General features: G+C 39.0%; 3 protein-coding genes across 3 annotated transcripts; 2 read left to right on the forward strand and 1 right to left on the reverse strand.

Moving 5' to 3' along the window:
* Window positions 1-355: 355 nt before the first annotated feature.
* Window positions 356-1,912, forward strand: LOC122482652 (olfactory receptor 2D3-like). The gene has a single exon (XM_043578967.1). The coding sequence runs from the start codon at window positions 777-779 to the stop codon at window positions 1,698-1,700; it is 924 nt and encodes a 307-aa protein (XP_043434902.1). The 5' UTR covers window positions 356-776; the 3' UTR covers window positions 1,701-1,912.
* A 9,140-nt stretch (window positions 1,913-11,052) lies between these two features.
* LOC122482653 (olfactory receptor 2AG2-like) lies at window positions 11,053-12,081 on the forward strand. The gene is given in 2 exon segments (XM_043578968.1): window positions 11,053-11,414; window positions 11,416-12,081. Coding segments are annotated over 2 exon segments (951 nt in total). The 5' UTR covers window positions 11,053-11,129.
* A 711-nt stretch (window positions 12,082-12,792) lies between these two features.
* On the reverse strand, window positions 12,793-20,002 carry LOC122482655 (olfactory receptor 2D3-like). Its single transcript, XM_043578969.1, has 2 exons — window positions 19,094-20,002; window positions 12,793-12,804 (listed from the first exon to the last, which is right to left on the reverse strand). The coding sequence occupies exons 1-2, from the start codon at window positions 20,000-20,002 to the stop codon at window positions 12,793-12,795; spliced, it is 921 nt and encodes a 306-aa protein (XP_043434904.1).
* Window positions 20,003-20,464: the final 462 nt, after the last annotated feature.

Genomic DNA, 20,464 nt, shown 5'->3' on the forward strand with positions numbered 1-20,464 from the left:
AGGGGTGCCTGCGTGGCTCAGGTGGTTAAGCATCTGACTCTTGACTTTGGCTCAAGTCATGATCTCACAGTTGGTGAGATCGAGCCCCACATCAGCCTGTATGCTGACAGCCAGAGTCTGCTTGGGATTCTGTCTTTCTTCTCTCTCTGCTCCACCCATCATCCCCACTGCTCACACATTCTCTCTCTGTCTCAAAATAAATAAACATTAAAAAAATAAAAAATAAAGATGCTACGGAAAAACAGGCAGAACTAATAGCTGCAGTTTATCTGTTGGCTTTGAAACCATATTTGAAACTCCTACTCTATTATGAACAAATTTATTATTGACCTCTGTGTTTTGATTTTGAATTATAAAAGCAAAAGTGGTTTTATTGACTAAACAAGTTCACCTCATTCTCAGACTGCTAATCCAGGTAAATACAAAATATTTATTGAGAATAAAAAAATTAAATTGATCCAAAGACAATTCCCCAATAAAACTTCACGGTAATTTAGCAATATGTAAGTATGTTGATATCAGGATTAGGTAGAAGCCATGTCAAGTAGGATAGTCAGCCTACCAAATGGATCAAGCAAAGAAAGACGTGCTTAAAAACTATGTAACAGCAATATGCATCCTAATGCCAACTGGCACCTACCAGGAAGCATCTGAAAACAAATAGTCCAACAAGGTGCACTTGTTATCATTGTGCTTGTTTATAAAGATTGTGAAAACTGAACATTCAGAATGCATGTGTTTTCTTTCTGATGACAGGTAAACAGGAATAAACATTAATGGGAGAAGGAAACCAAACTTCTGTGGCTGAATTTATCTTGCTGGGACTTTCACAGGATCCAAAGATCCAGATCCTGCTGTTCTGTGTTTTCCTTACCGTTTACCTTCTCTCTGTGTTTGGAAACCTGCTTATAATAATCCTCATTCAAAGTGACTCTCGACTTCACACTCCCATGTACTTTTTCCTCAAAAACTTGTCCTTTGCTGACCTCTGTTTCTCTACAAGCATTGTTCCTCAGATGTTGGTCCACTTCCTCGTAAAAAGGAAAACCATTTCCTTTGCTGGATGCTCACTGCAGATAATTGTCTTCCTTTTAGCAGGGTGTACAGAGTGTGCACTTCTGGCAGTGATGTCCTATGACCGCTATGTGGCTGTCTGCAAGCCCCTGCATTATTCCACTGTCATGACGCAGAGGGTTTGTGTCCAGTTGGCCATAGTGTCTTGGATCAGTGGGGCATTTGTATGTTCAGTGGACAGTGCATTTACACTGTGTCTCCCCTACCAGGGACAGAATATAATTAATCATTATTTTTGTGAACCTCCTGCACTCCTGAAGCTGGCTTCAGCAGACACCTACAATGCTGAGATGGCTCTCTTTTCAATGGGTGTGATTATCCTCTTAGCACCTCTCTCCTTCATCCTTGTCTCCTACTGGCATATTATCTCAACAGTGATTCAGATGCAGTCAGAGGAGGGGAGGCTCAAGGTCTTTTCTACCTGTGGTTCTCATCTCACTGTTGTGGTTCTCTACTATGGCTCTGGAATATTTGCCTACATGAGACCCAATTCCAAGACAATGAATGAAAAGGATCAGGTCATCTCTGTGTTCTATTCAGTTATGACTTCCATGTTGAACCCCATAATTTATAGCCTGAGGAACAAGGACGTGAAGGGTGCTCTCAGGAGGCTGGTTGGAAGATAGTCTGCCTTCAGAGGCAGTGATTTCTGACATTTTTCTTAAGCACTTGGAAGATTATGACTGACAACAATAGCTCTACTACTATCCTTGTCCTTTCTTTCCCTCGCTTTATATGCTCCAGTTGATTTTTCTTCTCCACACATATTCATTAAATGCGTATTCAGTGCAAGCACTGTGTCTAGAACCTCACAATATGTAAAAGTTTGTGTCTTCCTTAAAAGGTTTCCTTACCTCTGGGTCAACAGAGTCATGTTCTGTCTTGTACTCTTTTGTTTTCTTATGGTCTCTTTTTGTAGTTCTTTCCTGAGGGAAATATTTTCCTAGCAAAGTAAACTCACCGTTGAAATGTTGGACCAAGGGAAAAAATGGATTAATCTCCCTGAACATATTTCTAGCATCCTTCACCTACTAATGAGCTGGAAAACCCAAGTTGTCATACAGTCACCTGTGGGCTTGCTGAAGTTCTGTTTCCACGTTTCTGACTAAATCAACAGTGACTGGTTAAAAAGTCAGCATTCTTTTCAGACATAAGGATGTCTTATGAGATATACCCATAGATGCATTATCTCAAACTGCCTTATTTCCAGTTAAAAGTGATTGAATCCTATAGAGTTTCTGTAACTTTCAGGCCCTCCTTGGCAATGAATTTAACTGTACTGCGTGATGACCCTTTCTAAAGCATTCCTTTCTTCTTTCTCTTTTCTCCTTCCTCCATTTTTTTTTTGTGGATGATTTTGTGCATAGTGTGTACAGGTATGAAAGAGTGTGCAAGTATGTACAGTTGTCTGCATGTGTATGTGTGTCTGTTGTCTGTGACATGTAAGCTTGACTATGTAGAATTCTCTACCAATATTATTGAATTGGATTTCTTCTCACCCCTTTACTAAGTACTATATTATCTTAGGCCAGTCTCACCTGTCCCCTAATTATTTTCCATGCCCTCCTCAGTTTTGTAGCTGTCTGCTACAATGAGTAGCAGAATAAGTTTGAGAGTGATTTCAAATTTATCACTTTGTTCTGGAGGGAGTAGAGAATACAGGTGAATTCAACCTCAGAAAATAAAAGTAAATGTTTCCTTTTTTGATTATGAAAGGAATAATGTGAGAGTATTAAAAAACAAAATCACACATAATTCCCCCTCAAGGAATAAGTCCTGTCAACATGTCAATTTTATCCTTTCAGATTTCTCTCTTTCTCTCTCTCTCTCTCTCTCTCTCTCTCTCTCTCTCTCTCTCATCTCTATCTCTATCTCTTTCTCAAGAACGCATGCAGTGTTGGCGAGGTAATAAAAATTAAAATTGCTTCATGTACGTGAAGAACTTGAATAAGTCTCATTGCTTTGAATGGGGTTTCTTTTTCCTGATACATTTCACTAACCCCCCAGTGAAAAGAATCTGAATAAAGATCCTGCCAACCTTCTTCCTAATGGATATGAATCTGTAGAAGACTGTTAGCCCAGAAGGTTAGAGTACAATAGCATATTTAAACCACTTATAGAAAGTTTGGTGTTTGATAATAGGGGCAGGAGCTCCAAAATGTCATTACAAGATTTGGTATTGAAAGTGGCTGGTGTGAACAACCACCGGAAATATTTTGGACAGGAAAAATTAATCAATGAATTAAGGTGAGATTGGCAAATTGGGGCTGGGTAGAAGGAAAGAAAAGAGAGAAAAGCCAAAGTAAAAGACATAAGTCCAAGATCTAGGTGTCAGTAGATTTGGTTTCTCCTGAGTCCTCTCTACTTAGTTTGCATATGGCAGGCTTTTCTCTGTGTCCTCACAGGGCCTTTCCTCTGTGTACTTGTACCCCATATATCTCTTTGGGTGTCCAAATTTCCTTTTCTTATAAGGACGCCCCTCAAATTAGATGAGGGCCCACCATACTGACAAAGTTTAACCTAATCACATCTTTAAAGGCCCTATCTTCATTAGCTGGTCACATATGACTCCCCCTTAATAGTTTTTCCTCTGTTGGGAGGTCGCTTTTAAGCCTACCAAGTGGTTCTATTGGCCTGAGTCCCTTCTACAGAGACTTGGCTAATTCTCTTCCATAGGATTCACATATGGCCAAGTGGAGTCATGCTTGTTCCTATTTCGTTAAATTCTGGGAGTGTGGAATGCTGTCTCTTCTCTTCAACCAGGGAGACTATACCAGTCCATAATTGACCTTTAGATTATTTATTTGTGAAGAAGGTACTTGTTCTAACATTAATCAAATTCCAGATTAGACACAAAAGTACTTTTGAAGTTCTTGTCACTTGAGGTGAGGGGAAGCACCTTATTTTCTCATGGAAGGAAGAGTAAAAATATCTTCAGAGTATTCCTCTCCACCAGCTTCCAACTATCTCTATTTTATACCATAGTAGCGTTTAAGGTTTATTGCCTATAAATCATCTATTCATCACTTCCATATAAGTTTTCCCTAATGTTTGGAATTTGGAGGTACATGAAAAATGCCTCCATGGATTTTAGGTAATATTTCTGTTCTATTAAATTAGTATACATGCAATAATCTAGCTGAAATTCTAGGAAATTCAGTCAAGTAGTACCATTTAAAAATAATGTACCGTGTTATATTTATTTACTCTCCATGACACTCATTATTCAACCATTTTTTAAATCTCCTCATCATTTTGTACATTCTAGTAAATATAAGACTATACCTTTGAGCAATGTCATTTATCTTAAATATTATTGTCTTACAATATAGCAGTTAGGTCAATGCCTTCCACATATGCTTGTGACCCTTATCGTTTCAGGGCAGTTTGACTTCCACTAGCAACTATAAGCATCTTTTGCATCCAGACTTTCTTTGGCCGATATGCCAGTTCTGCTCACATGCGCAGATGGCCTGTGGCCCAGGGAATTAATGCCCCCTGCAGCAACCAGGACTTAATGGATGATTGGTGACAGTTGGTGTCTCAATACCCCAGATCCCTCACACCTTAGGTGCGATATACGTCTGAAGTACATGTTCTACTCTTCTTTCTCAGAGTTCTCCAGGAGGATTAAGATCCAGTTGCCCATAGTAACTTGCTTGATGACAAAACCTTTATTTGTTCTTTTGCTTTCCTGTCCCACTTCCCCATCCTATTAGTTTTAAACTATAATCACTCCCTAAATGAACTTTTTTTCATTCAAATCCTTGCTCATGGTCAACTTCTGAGGGACCCAGACACACTCATTGTTTATAAATTATGTTTCCCCTGCTACAAATTGTTTCAGCTGCATGCTATCTGCTCAGTCCTTTGATGTTAATTAAAAACTGTATCCTCTGGGTGTCTGAATTAAGGAGGTAAAGAAAGGGAAAATATGGGGGAAAACTCTGACTTGGACTAGCTTCTGTACCATTAGATGATATTTTTCCATTTTCTGGTCTGGGAAACCTCTTTATTTTGGAATTAAACATAAATAAAACTTAGCCTAAATTATTTGGGTATATCAAGTTTTAAATTCCCAAGTTTGAAGCAAAACTTGTTATTTATTTTTTTAATTTTTAAAAATGTTTATTTATTTTTGAGAGAGAGAGAGAGACAGAGCACTAGCAGGGGAGGGGCAGAGAGACAGAGAGACACAGAATCTGAAGCAGACTCCAGGCTCTGAGCTGCAAGCACAGAGCCCGATGCGGGGCTCAAACTCATGGACCATGAAATCATGACCAGAGCTGAAGTCAGACACTCAACTGATTGAACCACCCAGATGCCCCAAAACTTGTTTTTTAATATATTCTTTGTTAAAATATAGAGTTGGTGAACATTTCTTCTAAATCTTGTCCTATAACTTTTCTTATCTCTAGTTTACTGACCTGAAGTCAGCTTTAAGATACACTTATATCTTCATGAATATTTTATTTGTTTGTTTATTTATTTATTTACTTTCTTGTTACCAGACCAAATATTGAATTTAACAACAATTATAGAGTAAAGGTACTATATAGAGATTGCCAAATTGGATTATAGATAATTGTTACTATTTACTGTTATTTTAAAAAAAATTAAATATTTATTATTGAGGTATATAGCTGACATACAATGTTATATTAGTTTCAGGTGTACAACATAGTGATCCAGCAATTCTATACATTACTCAGTGCTCACCACAAAATATAGTCACCATCTGTTACCGTACAATGTTACTAAAATATTATTGACTATATTCCCTATGCTGTACTTTCCATCTCCTTGACTTACTTATTTTACAACTGAAAATTTGTACCTCTTAATTCTCTTCACCTATTTTGCCCATCCCTCAACTCCCCTCTTCTCTGGCAACTGTCAGTTTGTTCTCTATATTTATGTGTCTGTTTTTTTTTAAGTTTATTTATTTTTGAGAAAGGAGGGGAAGGGCAGAGAGAGGGAGAAACATGATCCTAAGCAGACTCCACACTGTCAGCACAGAGCCAGATGTGGTTTCTATCTCATGACCCATGAGACCATGACCGGAGCTAACACCGAGAGTTGATGCTTAACCGACTGAACCACTCAGGTGCCCCATGAGTCTGGGTTTTGTTTGTTTGTTCATTTGTTTTGCTTCTTAGATTTCATATACAGGTGAAATCATATTTGTTTTCTGGTATTTGTTGCTGGTATTTGTTTCTCTGTCTGATGTATTTCACTTAGCACAATACCCTCTAGGTCCACCCACGTTGCAAATGGCAAGATGCCATTTTTTATGGCAGAATAATCTATCACTATATAGATATATATCACATATTTTTTGTATCCATTTATCTGTGGATGGACACTTGGGTTGCTTCCATCATCTGGGCATTATTTATATATCTTTTTGAGTTAGTGTTCTCATTTATTTGGATAAATATCCCTACTGGAATTACCAGATCATATGCTATTTCTATCTCTAATTTTTTTGAGAAACCTCTATACTGTTCTCCACAGTGGTTGCATCCATTTACACTCCCACCAATAGTGTATGAGGGTTCCCTTTTCTCCACATCCTCACCAACACTTGATACTGCTTGTCATTTTGATACTAGCCATTCTGACTCGTGTGAGGTGATATCTTATTGTGGTTTTGATTTGCATTTCTCTGATAATTAGGGACATTCAGCATCTTTTCATGTGTCTGTTGGGTACCTGTGTGTGTTCTTTGGAAAAATCCCAGACAAAGCTGGAGGTATCACAATCCTAGATTTCAAGATATACTACAAAGTCATAGTAACCAAAACAGTATGGTTCTGGCACAAAAATAGACACATAGATCAATAGAAAAGAATAGAGAGCCAGAAACAAACTCATATTATTCATCTATGACAAATGCGGCAAGAATATATAATTGAGAAAAGACAGCCTTTTCATTAATGGTGCTGGGAAAACTGGATAGCTACATGCAAAAGAATGAGAGTGGACTACATTCTTTTACCAGCACAGAAATACACTCAAAATGGATTAGAAACCTAAATATGAGATCTGACCATAAAAGTAAAAGAAACATAGGCCATAATCTCTTGGACATCAGCCTTAGCAACATAAGCTACTCTGATATGACTCCTCAGACAAGGGAAGCAAAAGCAAAAATAAACTATTGGGACTACGCCAAAATAAAAAGCTTCTGCACAATGACAGAAACCATCAACAAAACAAAAATGCAACCTAGTGAATGGGAGAAGATACTTGCAAATGATGTATTCAATAAGGGGTTAATATAAAAAATATATAAATAGCTTACACAGCTCAACACCAAAAAAAAAAAAAGACAATTTGATTAAAAAATGAGCAGAGGGCCTGAATACACGTTTTTGCCCCATGGATATTTTAGTTGGAATTTGACAGCAGCTGTGGTAGAAACCTTCATTTATTCACTCCTTTATTAATTTAGCAAACATTTATTGAGTACATTTATGCAGTTACCATGCTATGAGCTAGAAATGTGACTGGGAACAAAACAGACTAGTTCCTGCCCTTCTGGATTATGCTAGCATGGTGTGCTACCAGATTAACACAGAGATCAGAAGAAAAAAAAATATTCCTGCTAGTATGGAACGAAAAAATCTTTAGCCTTTTTACACCAAAAGAAAAGGAATGTGGGAATTAGGTGAGTTTAAAACAAACCCAGTAACACAAAATAGTATGTATTACAGTATTTGGCAAAGAAGATTTTGGTGATCTTGAGACAAAGTAGGTCAGTTCAGTCAAGTGAGGCACTTGGCAGGAGGTGATACAAATGGGCCGAGGAATACAATTCAGAGGTGAAGTGTGCCACAAGATGTGCCATGAAGTGAAGTCTGAGCCATAAAAACACCTACACTTGATGCCATAGGATCTCTTTCCTTTCAGACTACCCAGAATGGAGAGTATTATTGTCAACCTGGGAATCACCTACTGAAGATGTTGTAGGCTCCACCAAATGAAAAGCCTGGATCCCCACCCAACCCCATAGAAGAGAGCAATTAAGGACAGCTCCCTAAATAAGAAATATGCATTGAACTGTTACCTGTGTGAGAAATACAATTTTATTGGGTTATGCTACTGTTATTTCTGGGTTTTCTGGGCAAATGTTCTCTTCGTGTATAATGAATGAGCAATTAAAGTAGCAGTAGACCCAATTATTATAAATGCTTTTTGAAAAAATATATGGCAAAAAATGGGAGGCATTTAGAGAGATAGTCCAAAGGAAAGAAAATCCAAATTGTTGTTTGTCTGAACAGGGAGATCTTGATCATATCTGGAAGCTGATGAGGTAGCAGGAAGAGCTTACAAAACAAGAACATGTATACAATGGAGCACACGAGACAGGCAATGAACATGAGAATTCAGAATCAAGGTAACAATTACAGAAGATATTGTGGGAGTGTCCTAGAGCTGACACAAAACCTACTTTAAGATCTGGGGCAGAACACTGACCAGGAAAAGGATGCTTCTTCTTGGTGTATCCAGTCAGAAATTCAGAAATGGGCCATCAGTGCCACCTTAGGGGAAGATGGAAACCTGGGGCATCTGAGCTCATTTAGTGAGAGAAAAGAGCAGGGCTACCAGGCCAGGAAACATGCCCAAGAGGACTCATTAACATCTTGTTTCCTGGACCAGCATTTCCAGGGGAGGCCATTTCAGCTGAGAAGATAAGTCCCTGTGAATGCAGGAATGGAATAAAGCAGAGGGGGGAGGGGTCATGGGAAAGGAGCCAGAACAGCCTCCCCAGAGACAGTGAGGCCAAGCACAGCAGGGTCTCCCTTGGGGAGCTCTTCCAATATCTACTTCTTCCAGATTCCTGCTGCTCTCATCCTTGCTCCCAGACCCTAGCAGGAGTAAATGGCAGTCTGAGCATCTGGACCCAAGAACTCAGCCTGACAACTTCTCCAGAGCTGGATGGGTTCTTGACCTAGGGAACTGAGTGACAGAAACAGTTTCTTCTAATTCTCTATGGGTGTGAGAGCAGGAAATCCATCACTGAAGTAAGAGCGCCACAGAAACTACCCAAGGACTGAACTAGCCCTCTGTCTCCACTGCATCTCCAGAGAGGACCTTTAGAAGAATAGAAGGACCAGAAGGGGCCCTGACAGCTGTATTGGTCAGACTCCTCAGACTCTTAACCCAGCTTAGCAAAATTTCAACCAGTTGGACACTGCTGGAAAAGCCTCACCCTTTCCCCATTTCTACAGGAAAATCCTTCGCCTTCAAACAACCCACAGGGCAGTTTGCACGTTTGGCCGTCTGGGCTTCTCACTACCTGAGGTAAGTAAGGGCTTTGTCTCTCTGTCAGGGAAGTGTGCAGCCTCTAGGAATGCTGAGTTGAGAAACGGAGCCCCAAACAGACCCTAAGAACTTAAGCTACTCTGTCTTCCAGATTCTCTAGTGCTTTGGGGCCTGTACTTGATCCTAATGCCCTCTATTCTTGGTTTTCTAAACATGAAGAAAAATCAGTGAAAATGATGAAGGAGTCTGTGCCACATCCCAGGCCAGGGTGTCTGCTTCCTGGTGGAAATACCAGTACCTATCTTTAGCACTCCTGGGCTTTCTGCCCTCTGCTCAGAGATTTTTGGCCCTATCTGGTAAAAAATGTCTCCAAAGGGCCATCTAAGAGCAAATGATATGCCCGTCATATGCTCTAATAATACCTTTTGTGCCATTAAGATCCTGTGGACCCAGAAGAGACCCGTAGGGGAACCAGTGAAATGTCCAAATATAGAAGCCACAGTATAGGGGAAAGATTTAGAGAAACATGCTTCTCTGACAGATTCTTTAACACATGTTCAGAATTGGATTTATCTGCCTAGTTCCCATGATGCATGACATCGATACTTGTCAATCCCAAGTCCCTGTCTCTTCTGACTTTTCTGGGGTGGGATACCACATTCCAAACGTGGCTTTCCAGAACAGGAGTTCATCCTCCCTATCCCCACGACCCTTCAATCCAGTGGAGATACTCTGGTCCTGCAAGAAGGAGAGTGGGGATCTGGGTCGGGTGCACAAGAGGGAAGATAGGATTAATGAGCCTGATTACAGCATACAGCACATGCTCTTTTGTTGCCTGCACCTTTCACCGTTTCCCCCAAACACAAACACTCTGATATTCCTGGGCAGAGCCTCATCCGTTATCAGATTTTGGAGTTTTCCCAGGCTCACATGTTGTCATAGCCTGTAAAGAAACACCTATGTCCTTTCGTCCAAAAGGTTTAGCTCCTAAAACCAACACCATGTCAAACTCATCACCCCTTAGTCTGAGACAGTCTAGAATTCCTTCTCTCTCAGGCACACGGAGAGTGTGGAGCTGGCCCAGAGAGGTGACTAAGGTGGACTTACTTAACTCTTTCATGATGCTTCCATCTACAACCTTTAATTCTGCAAACCTTTAATTATGCAGTCATAAGTTATGGAAAATGAAGTGGAAGTGTTTTATTGAAAATCACATTTCTGTACCTGCTTTAGAGTTTTATATTCAGAATAGGTCTGTTAGAATACTAACTGGGCATGTAAATCAGTCATCAAACATTATACTTAAACCTAGGACAAAAATAATCAAGAGCTTATGTATTAGAATATTACTTTCTAGTACATAAGCTACCTTTAAGAGAAAGATAATTTAATCATTCTGGAAAGATACTTGTCCAGGTTTGGTGTCCTGAATAATACTTTCATATAATGACCTCTCAATGTTTAGTTATTACTATGATGCCTGCTCTCCATTTAGATGGTTGTTTCATCAATATACAATTAAAAGAGTCAGAAATGGAGAGGTCAAGAGTTAAAGTCAGAGTCCAATAGGAAAGGCAACACCTCATTGTATTCATGATACCTCACAATTCCATGTCCCTGTCTCTTCTGACTTTTCTGGGCTTGGGTACAACACTCCAAATGTGGCTTTTCAAAATGGGAGTTGGATTCAATTAGGGTCCTGTGATGTTACAAACTAGGGACCACCTTTGCAAAAATTCACCAAGAATGTGTTTGGTTCTAGGCAACTAAAGAAACAATACAGAATGGAGTACTGGAACTCCACCCTGGGCAGTGGCTTTATATTGATGGGGATTCTGAAAGACAGTGGGTCTCCTGAACTGCTCTGTGTCATAATCACAGTCCTGTACATGTTGGCCCTGACCAGCAATGGCCTGCTGCTCTTGGTCATCACAGTGGATTCCCGGCTCCACGTGCCCATGTACTTCCTGCTCGGGCAGCTCTCACTCATGGACCTCCTCTTCACATCTGTTGTCACTCCCAAGGCGCTCATGGATTTTCTGCGCAGTGAAAACACCATCTCCTTTGCAGGGCTGTGCCCTTCAGATGTTTCTGGCATTGATGCTGGGTAGTGCAGAGGACCTGCTACTGGCCTTCATGGCCTATGATAGATATGTGGCCATTTGTCATCCTCTGAACTACATGGTCTTCATGAGGCCAAGGGTCTGCTGGATCATGGTGGCCACAGCATGGATACTGGCATACCTGAATGCTCTAGGACATACCTTCTATACCATGCAGTATCCCTTCTGCAAAGCCCGGAACATCAGGCACCTGCTCTGTGAGATTCCACCTTTGCTGAAGTTGGCCTGTGCAGATACCTCCAGTTATGAACTCTTGGTGTATGTGACAGGGGTGATTTTCCTTTTGCTCCCTCTTTCTGCCATTATTGCCTCCTATGCACTAATCCTGTTTACTGTGCTTCACATGCCCTCAAATGAGGGGAGGCAGAAAGCCCTAGTCACCTGCTCTTCCCATCTGACTGTGGTTGGGATGTTCTATGGAGCTGCCACATTCATGTATGTCCTGCCCAGTTCCCTCCACAGCCCCAAGCAAGACAACATCACTTCTGTTTTCTACACGGTTGTCACTCCAGCCCTGAACCCCCTTATCTACAGCTTGAGGAATAAGGAAGTCATGGGGGCTTTGAAGAGAGTGCTGGGAAAATACATGCTGTAGACACATTCCACCATCTAGGGAGAGCTTATGGCTAGTCCTCAAAATTTATTCCTCTTTGAAGTCAGAAGAAATCTGCTAATACTCATGGTGAAAACACTATAACTCAGAGTGTATCTTTTAATAGAAAAATGAAGAAGTGTGACCTGACTTCTGAAATGATTTTGTGTGTCTGTATTTTTACCATTTTACTTTATTTTATTTTTTCAACTACAGTTGACATAGAATGTTACATTAGTTAGGTGTGCAACATAGTGACCTGACAAGTCTATACTTTATGCTGTGTTCACCACAAATGTAGCTACCATCTGTTACCATACAGCACCATTACAATATCATGGACTGTATTCCCTTTCATCCCCAGTGTACCTTTTATCCTGGTGATGTATTCATTCCCAACTGGAAGCTTGTATCTCCCACTCCTCTTGACCCATTTTCACCATCCTTCCATCTGTTCTGGCAACCACCAGTTTATTCTCTGTATCCATGGTCTATTTCTGTTGTTTCTCTGTTTGTTCTTTTGTTTTGTTTTCATTCCATGTATAAGTGAAATCATATGGGATTTGTTTTTTTCTGCCTGACTTATTTTACTTAGCATAATACCCTCAAGGTTCATCCATGTTATCACAAATGGCAAGATTTCATTCTTTTTTATGGCTGATTAATATTCCACTGTATGTGCATGTGTGTTTGTGTGTGTGTGTGTGTGTGTGTGTGTGTGTAACATCTTCTTTATCCATTCATCTATCAACAGGCATGTGGGTTGCTTTCATATCTCAGCTATTGTAAATAATGCTACAATAAAATCAGGGATGTTTATATCTTTATGAATTAGTGTTTTCATTTTCCTTGGATAAGTAGCCAGTAGTAGAACTACTGGATCATATGATATTTCTATTTTGATTTCTTGAGGAATCTCCATACCGTTTCTACAGTGGCTGCACCAATTTATATTCCCATCAGCATTGCACAAAGTTTCTTTTCCTCACGTCCTTGCCAATACTTACTTTTTGTCTTTTTTATTCTGGCATTCTGATGGATTCAAGGTGATAATCTCATTACCAAATGCTCTTTTAAGTCTTTCTTCCATCAAGCAATTTATAAGAAATGATCTGCATTCGATTTAAAATTTGCCTACGTTCCCATTTAGCTACCAAGTTGAATGAGACAAGGGACTTTTACCAATTTTGGACATGACCTCTGACTTGAAAGTCCATAGTGGACCAATGTATGAACCAAAGAAAAGAAAGTTTCAAGTGGGAAGCCTAAGCAAGGCCCATATCAAGGGAGCAGACCTTGAGATTTGCACAAATTTTAGACACCTGACCTTGTTACAAGAGCATGTAGGCAACTTAATTAATGCCCAAACTGGTAGTAGTTTGTATGGATTTGTATCATGTTCTCACTTCCTTTCTCCAAACAGTCATTACAGAAACTGACCCACCTGGACCCTCCAACAGGTGTTTTTGTTTGACTTTGTTTTTGATGTGGAAATTTTTTATACTGCCTAAAATACAAATATTGCTGAAATGAATAAAATAGAAAGGACATCTCATTAGCAAGGTCCATTGGAAACAATGCTTACTCCTTGGCAGTAAACAGAACAGACAAACAAACAACTGGTTGCAGTCTTGAAATGGAGCTAAATTGCAGAGGGTTCATATGCTTAATATGTGTGGATGTGTGAGTCTGTGGATGTGTATTTGTGCTGAAAAGGAGAGGACAACATATCAATTAATATTCTAGTGGCTTAAATATGCTTTACTACTGCCATTTGTTTGTAAGCCTGGAAATACTTAAACAAAATCTGCAGGTTGTTTTGAAGCTTCAAAATAACATGGTTCATCCAAGTGGCACTATTTTGGGGAATATTGCTCTTTTTGGAAATTTGCTAATGCTTTCTCTTTAAAAAATAATAAATAAAAATTATTAAAAATTAATAAAACAGCACTTTTCTCTGTTAAACTAAGGACTTTTTAAAAAATTAATAAAATCAGGGATACTAAAAACAGGCAAAAACCATCTAAAATCTTACCCAGAGATAACCTCCACACTTTTAGATACATTTTCTTTCATTTTGAAGGCAGGCATGCATTTCACTGAGTTTATATGTGCACATAAAGTAGAGATTTTTTTCATTTATTAATACATAGTGAATTTTTCCCCTACATTATTTGGCAGCTGTAAAGAGCAGTGACAAAGAGGCTGGGGTCAGTTGTAGAGTACTGAGGTTCGAATTCAGTATGCCCCCACTAACATAACATTTTCTTAACCTCTCTGTACCTATCTGCAAATCTCTAAGCTGTATATTGGCAGTAATAGTAAGACCTACTTCATAGTCATTGTGAGGATTAAAGAAGTTAGTAAACATAAATGTAAGACATTTAGAATAACACCTGGCATAGAATGAGTATTTAATAAATCTTAACTCTTCTGTGAATAAGTAGCCTTGAAAATATTTTTATGTAATGACATAACATTACATCATATGGATGCTTTGTAATAGAATTGGCTATTTCATCATTGATATACATCTAGTGTGTGTGTGTAAAAATAGCAATGTTGACCTCTGAGTATGTGATTGATTTTTTCCATCAGAATAAATTCTTGTGAGTGGAATTACTAAAACCAAAGTCAAAATCTATTTAATATTCTTGACATAGAAAGATGAATTAATTTTTTACATATTAAACATTCTGCATTTTTACCAGCAACATATTAAGTGTACTTAACCCATTTTCATATTGAGTTGAACAGTTTTTATTAATTTATTAGGTATAAATTTAAATATGTTACTTTAATTTGCATAATAGATGAATTTATATTTTTCTTTTTGAGTTTTTGGAGTTCTTTACAGATTAGGGACACTGATAATTTGTTATGTTTGTGGTAATAACTTTTTATCAGTGTGTTATTTTTCAAATATCTGCATGGTAAGGATTTGTAGACACAGAAGTACTGAAAATATTTGTGTAGTGAAATCTATCCATCTTTTTCTTTTCTGTTTTCTTTAAGTAATTTTACTGCTAGGATGTAATTTTCTACTCTCTCTTTAGGTAACAATTTATATATTTTATTTTTTCTTCATAATTTTATAATTTATATTTCACTTTTATTTATTTATTTTTAAATTTTTTTTTTCAACGTTTATTTACTTTTGGGACAGAGAGAGACAGAGCATGAACGGGGGAGGGGCAGAGAGAGAGGGAGACACAGAATCGGAAACAGGCTCCAGGCTCTGAGCCATCAGCCCAGAGCCTGATGCGGGGCTTGAACTCACGGACCTCGAGATCGTGACCTGGCTGAAGTCGGACGCTTAACCGACTGCGCCACCCAGGCACCCCTATATTTAACTTTTAGAATAAGTTTCTAATTTATCTTGATATGGTGAGATTTTAACTTTTTTCAAAGTTGTCATTATCTTTTTTTTGTAATGTTTATGTATTTTTGAGAGAGAGAGAGAGAGAGAAAGAGAGAGAGAGAGAGAAAGAGAGAGAGAGAGAGGGAGAGAGAGAGAGGGAGACACAGAATCCAAAGCCGGCTGCAGGCTCTGAGCTGTCAGCACAGAGCCTGACGCAGGGCTTGAACTCACAAGCCCTGAGATCATGACCTGAGCTGAAGTCAGACGCTCAACAAACTGAGCCACCCAGGTGCCCCCAAAGTTGCCCTTTTCTTTACAAGAATTCTTTTCCATGAATTTATTTTTTAAATCATGTATTATGTCTCATAAACATAGTATTAAGGTACATTTCTTGGCTATCTGTTCAGTTCTAGCTTCTTTCTCTCCTTGCTCTTTCTAAGGATATTTGATTCTGTCATCTACACCTCAAAAACCCATTGGTAATTTGATCATGAATATATTCAACTGGTAAAGTAACTTGTAATTTAGGATTTTTTGCAGTATTCAGCTATGCCTTCCAGAACATAGTATATACTACTCCACCTTCTGAACTCAATCTTCTTTCCTTTCTGAAAATGACTCTTTCACACCTCAGTCTCAGCTGATTATCTTACCCCATATGTACTTTACTTGGAATAGAATGTGGAGTATGGGGTAAGAAAGAGAAGGGAAATAAGAAAGGCCAGCCCCTTATCTTTTTCTCTTCAAACCTCCCACCCACGTGTATGTACCTGTATGTTCATATTTGGTTTCCCCCTTTACAACTATCTATTAAAGGCTGACTCACCCTTCACTAGTATTTCACCTACCAAAGATTTTGTTCCTGCAGAGTCTCTTTAATCTTAAACCATTTTCTTCTTCTCTTCTGGATCATAATCACAGGGATACAAGTGTGCTCTGATTATCCCATCATAAAGAACCCCTCTGATCGCCAAGTAATATTCCATTGTGTATATATATGTATATTTACCACATCTTTCTTATACATTCATATGTGGATGGACATTGGGGCTTTTTCCATAATTTGGCCATTGTCGATAGTGCTGCTATAAACACTGGGGTGCATGTGCTCATTCGAATGAGCATTTTTTTATCCTTTGGATAAGTACCTAGTAATGAAATTACTGGGTTGTAGGGTAGTTCTATTTTTAATTTTTTGAGGAACCTCATACTGTTTTCCAGAGTGGCTGAACCAGTTTGCATTCCCACTAATGGTGTAAGAGGGTTCCCCATTCTCTGCATCCTTGCCAACATCTCTTGTTTCCTGAGATGTTAATTTTGGCAATTCTGACAAGTGGGAGATGGTATCTCATTGGGGTTTTGATTTGTATTTTCCTGATGATGAGTGATGTTGAGCATCTTTTCATGTGCCTGTTAGCCATCTGTATGTCTTCTTTGGGGGCACCTGGGTGGCTCAGTCAGTTAAGTGTCTCACTCTTGGTTTCATCTTAGGTCATGATCTCATGGCTTTGTGGGTTCGAACCCTACATCAGGCGCTGTGCTGGCAGTTTAGACCCTGCTTGGGATTCTCTCTCTCTCACTCTCTCTCTCTCACTCTCTCTCTTCCCTTCCCCCACTTGCACTGTCTCTGTCTTTCTCAAAATAAATAAACTTTAAAGAAAAAAAAACCTTGTATGTCTTCTTTGGAAAAATGTCTATTCATGTCTTCTGACTATTTCTTCACTGACTTATTTGCTTTTTGGGTGTTGACTCTGAGAAGTTCTTTATAGATTTGGGATACTAGCCTTTATCAGATATGTCCTTTGCAAATATCTTCTCCCATTTAGTAGGTTGTCTTTTAGTATTGTGGATTGCTTCCTTCCCTGTACGAAAGATTTTTATTTTGATGAAGTCCCAATAGTTTATTTTTGCTTTTGTTTCCCATCCTCAGGAGACATTTCCAGTAAGAAGTTGCTACAGCGATGTCAAAGAGGTTGCTGCCTCTTTTCTGTTCTAGGATTTTGATGGTTCCCTCTCTCACATTTAGGTCTTTAATTCATTTTGAATTTCTTTTTGTGTATGGTGTAGGACAGTGGTCCAGTTTCATTCTTTTGCATGTTTCTGTCCAGTTTTCCCAACATCATTTGTTGAAGAACCTTTTTTTTTCTATTGGATATTCTTTCCTTCTTTGTCAAAGATTAATTGACCATATAGTTGTGAGTTAATTTCTGGGTTTTCTATTCTGTTCTATTGATCTATATATCTGCTTTGTGCCAGTTCCATACTGTCTTGATCACTATACCTTTGGGGTATTTGTTTTGTTGTTTTTCTTTTAATGTTTATTTATTTATTTGGTGGGGAGGCGGGCTCAAGGGACAGAAAGGGAAACCTAACATGTGAAGCAGGCTCCATGATGAGATCATGACCTGAGCAAAAATCATATACTCAGCCAACTGAGCCACACTGGTGCCCTGATCACTACACCTTTATAGTATAACTTGAAGTCCAGAATTGTGATGCCTCCAGCCTTCCTTTTCTTTTTTAAGGTTGCTTGGCTCTTACAGGTCTTTTGTGGTTCCATACCAATTTTAGGATTGTTTGTTCTAACTCTGTGAAAAATGCTGTTGGTATTTTGATAGGGATGTCATTAAATGTGTAGATTGCTTCGGGTGGTATAGGCATTTTAACAATATTTGTTTTTCCAATCCACAAGCATGAAATGTTTTCCCATTTCTTTGTGTCATCTGCAATTTCTTTCATGACTGTTTTATTGTTTTCAGAGTACAGATCTTTTACCTGTTTGGTTAGGTTTATTCCTAGGTATGTTATGGGTTTTGGTGCATTTGTAAATGGGATTGATTCCTTTATTTCTCTTTTTATTCTTCATTATTGGTGTATAGAGATGCAACAGATTTCTGTACATTGATTTTGTATTCTGCAACTTTACTGAATCATGTATCTGTTCTAGCAAATTTTTGGTAGAGTCTTTGGGTTTTTCTGTACAAAGTATCATGTCATCTGTAAATAGTGAAAGTTTGACTTCTTCCTTGCTGATTTGGATGCCTTTTATATCTTTTTAAAATTTTTTTATTTAAATTCCAGGGGCGCCTAAGTGGCTCAGTCGGTTGATCACCTGACTTTGGCTCAGGACATGATCTCGTGGTTCATGAGTTCAAGCCACACATCAGGCTCTGTGCTGACAGCTCAGAGCCTGGAGCCTGCTTTGGATTCTGTGTCTCTCTCCTGCCCCTCCCCCACTCTGTGCACGTGCTCTCTCTCTCTCTGTCTCTCAAAAATAAACACATAAACATTATAAAAAAGATTTTACTTAAATTACAGTTAGTTAACATATAATGGTAATATTAATTTCAAGTGTACAATTTGGTGATTCAAAACTTACAACACCTAGGGCTCATTACAAGTGCACTCCTTAATCCGCATCACTATTTAACCCATCCTCCCACCCAAACCCCCTTCTATATTTCTTTCCTTTGTCTATCAATATGCCTTGCTTTGAATAGGCAATTAACTAAATTTTCTTAGAATAGATATAGGAAAATAGGAGAAGGAAAAGAAGTGGAGGAATGGGATGAAAATGGGAAAAGTTTATAAGAAAATCACTTCTCTCTACATCTTTAAAATTCTCATCATGATTAAAGATCCTCACCTTAAAAGAGACTATTTTGCAGTCACTCTCCTGAGAGCCCCTTTGACATCCTTGTTTCTCAGACTGTAAATGATCGGGTTCAGCATGGGTGTCACTGCTGAGTAGAACACAGAGATCATTTTATCCCTTTCATTCATTATCTTGGAGTTTGGCCTCATATAGGCAAATATTGCTGAGCCATAGAAGAGGACAACAACAATGAGATGGGAGCCACAGGTAGAGAAAGCCTTGAATCTCCCCTCCCCAGACTGCATTTGGATCACAGCGGAGATAATATTCCAGTAGGAGACAAGGATCAGGCAGACAGGAGCTAGGAGGATGACCACGCCCATTGCAAAGATGGCCATTTCTGTGCTATAGGTATTTGTGGAAGCCAGCTTCAGGAGGGCAGGAGGTTCACAAAAAAAGTGGTTAATGATATTGTTCCCTTGGTAGGGCAGACACAGTGTGAATGTGGTATCCACTAGAGATACTAACGCTCCACTGACCCAGGACCCTAAGGCCAGCTGGACACATAACCAATGTGTCATGATAGAAGAGTAGTGCAGGGGCTTACAGACAGCCACATACCGGTCATAGGACATCACCGCCAGCAGTGCGCACTCTGTACACCCAACCAGAAGTAAGACAAATATTTGAGTTGAGCATCCAGCAAAGGAAATGGTTTTCCTCTTTGCCAGGAAGTGGACTAGCACCTGGGGCACTGTGGTGGTAGAGAAACAGAGATCAGCAGAGGACAAGTTTCCAAGGAAAAAGTACATGGGTGTGTGGAGTCTGGAGTCTGTGTGGATGAGCACAATGATAAGCAGATTTCCCAGTACAGTCAGCAAGTAGATGATCAGAAAAAGGAAGAAGAGCAGGAGTTGTGTGTGTGGATCCTGTGAAAGGCCCAGGAAGACAAATTCAGTCACGTAGGTTTGGTTTTCTTCTCCCATGAAAATTTATTACTGTTTATAGGTCAGCACCAAGAAAAGAAACACATATTGATCAGTTATTAAAAAAAATGTATCTGGGTAACTTAGGTATTTTATTAATCAGCATTAGAACTGAGCTATTAATTTCTATCTCTTGGCAGATCCCATATATCAGAAGACCGAGCTCTCTTTTTGCTCAGTAGTTTTGACAGATGAAAGTCATCTGATTTTCTATCCCCTTAAGTCTTTTAGTTGCACCAGAGGGTCAGAAATCATCCTGAATATGCTACATGACCAAACCTTAGCAGGACTACTTATGGTCCTGACAAGACTATAGTGCCGCTCACAGTGCATCCTTCCTTTGATGTAGGTTTGGGAAGCAAACAAATTGATGCTGCTTTAAACCAGTTCGATTGTTATGCTGAAAACTGTGTGATGACATTTGTGAAGGCTGATTTTTTTTCATTATTTTTGCAAAACAAT

This window comes from Prionailurus bengalensis, chromosome D1 (genome assembly GCF_016509475.1).
Source record: "Prionailurus bengalensis isolate Pbe53 chromosome D1, Fcat_Pben_1.1_paternal_pri, whole genome shotgun sequence".
Lineage (NCBI taxonomy): Eukaryota > Metazoa > Chordata > Mammalia > Carnivora > Felidae > Prionailurus > Prionailurus bengalensis.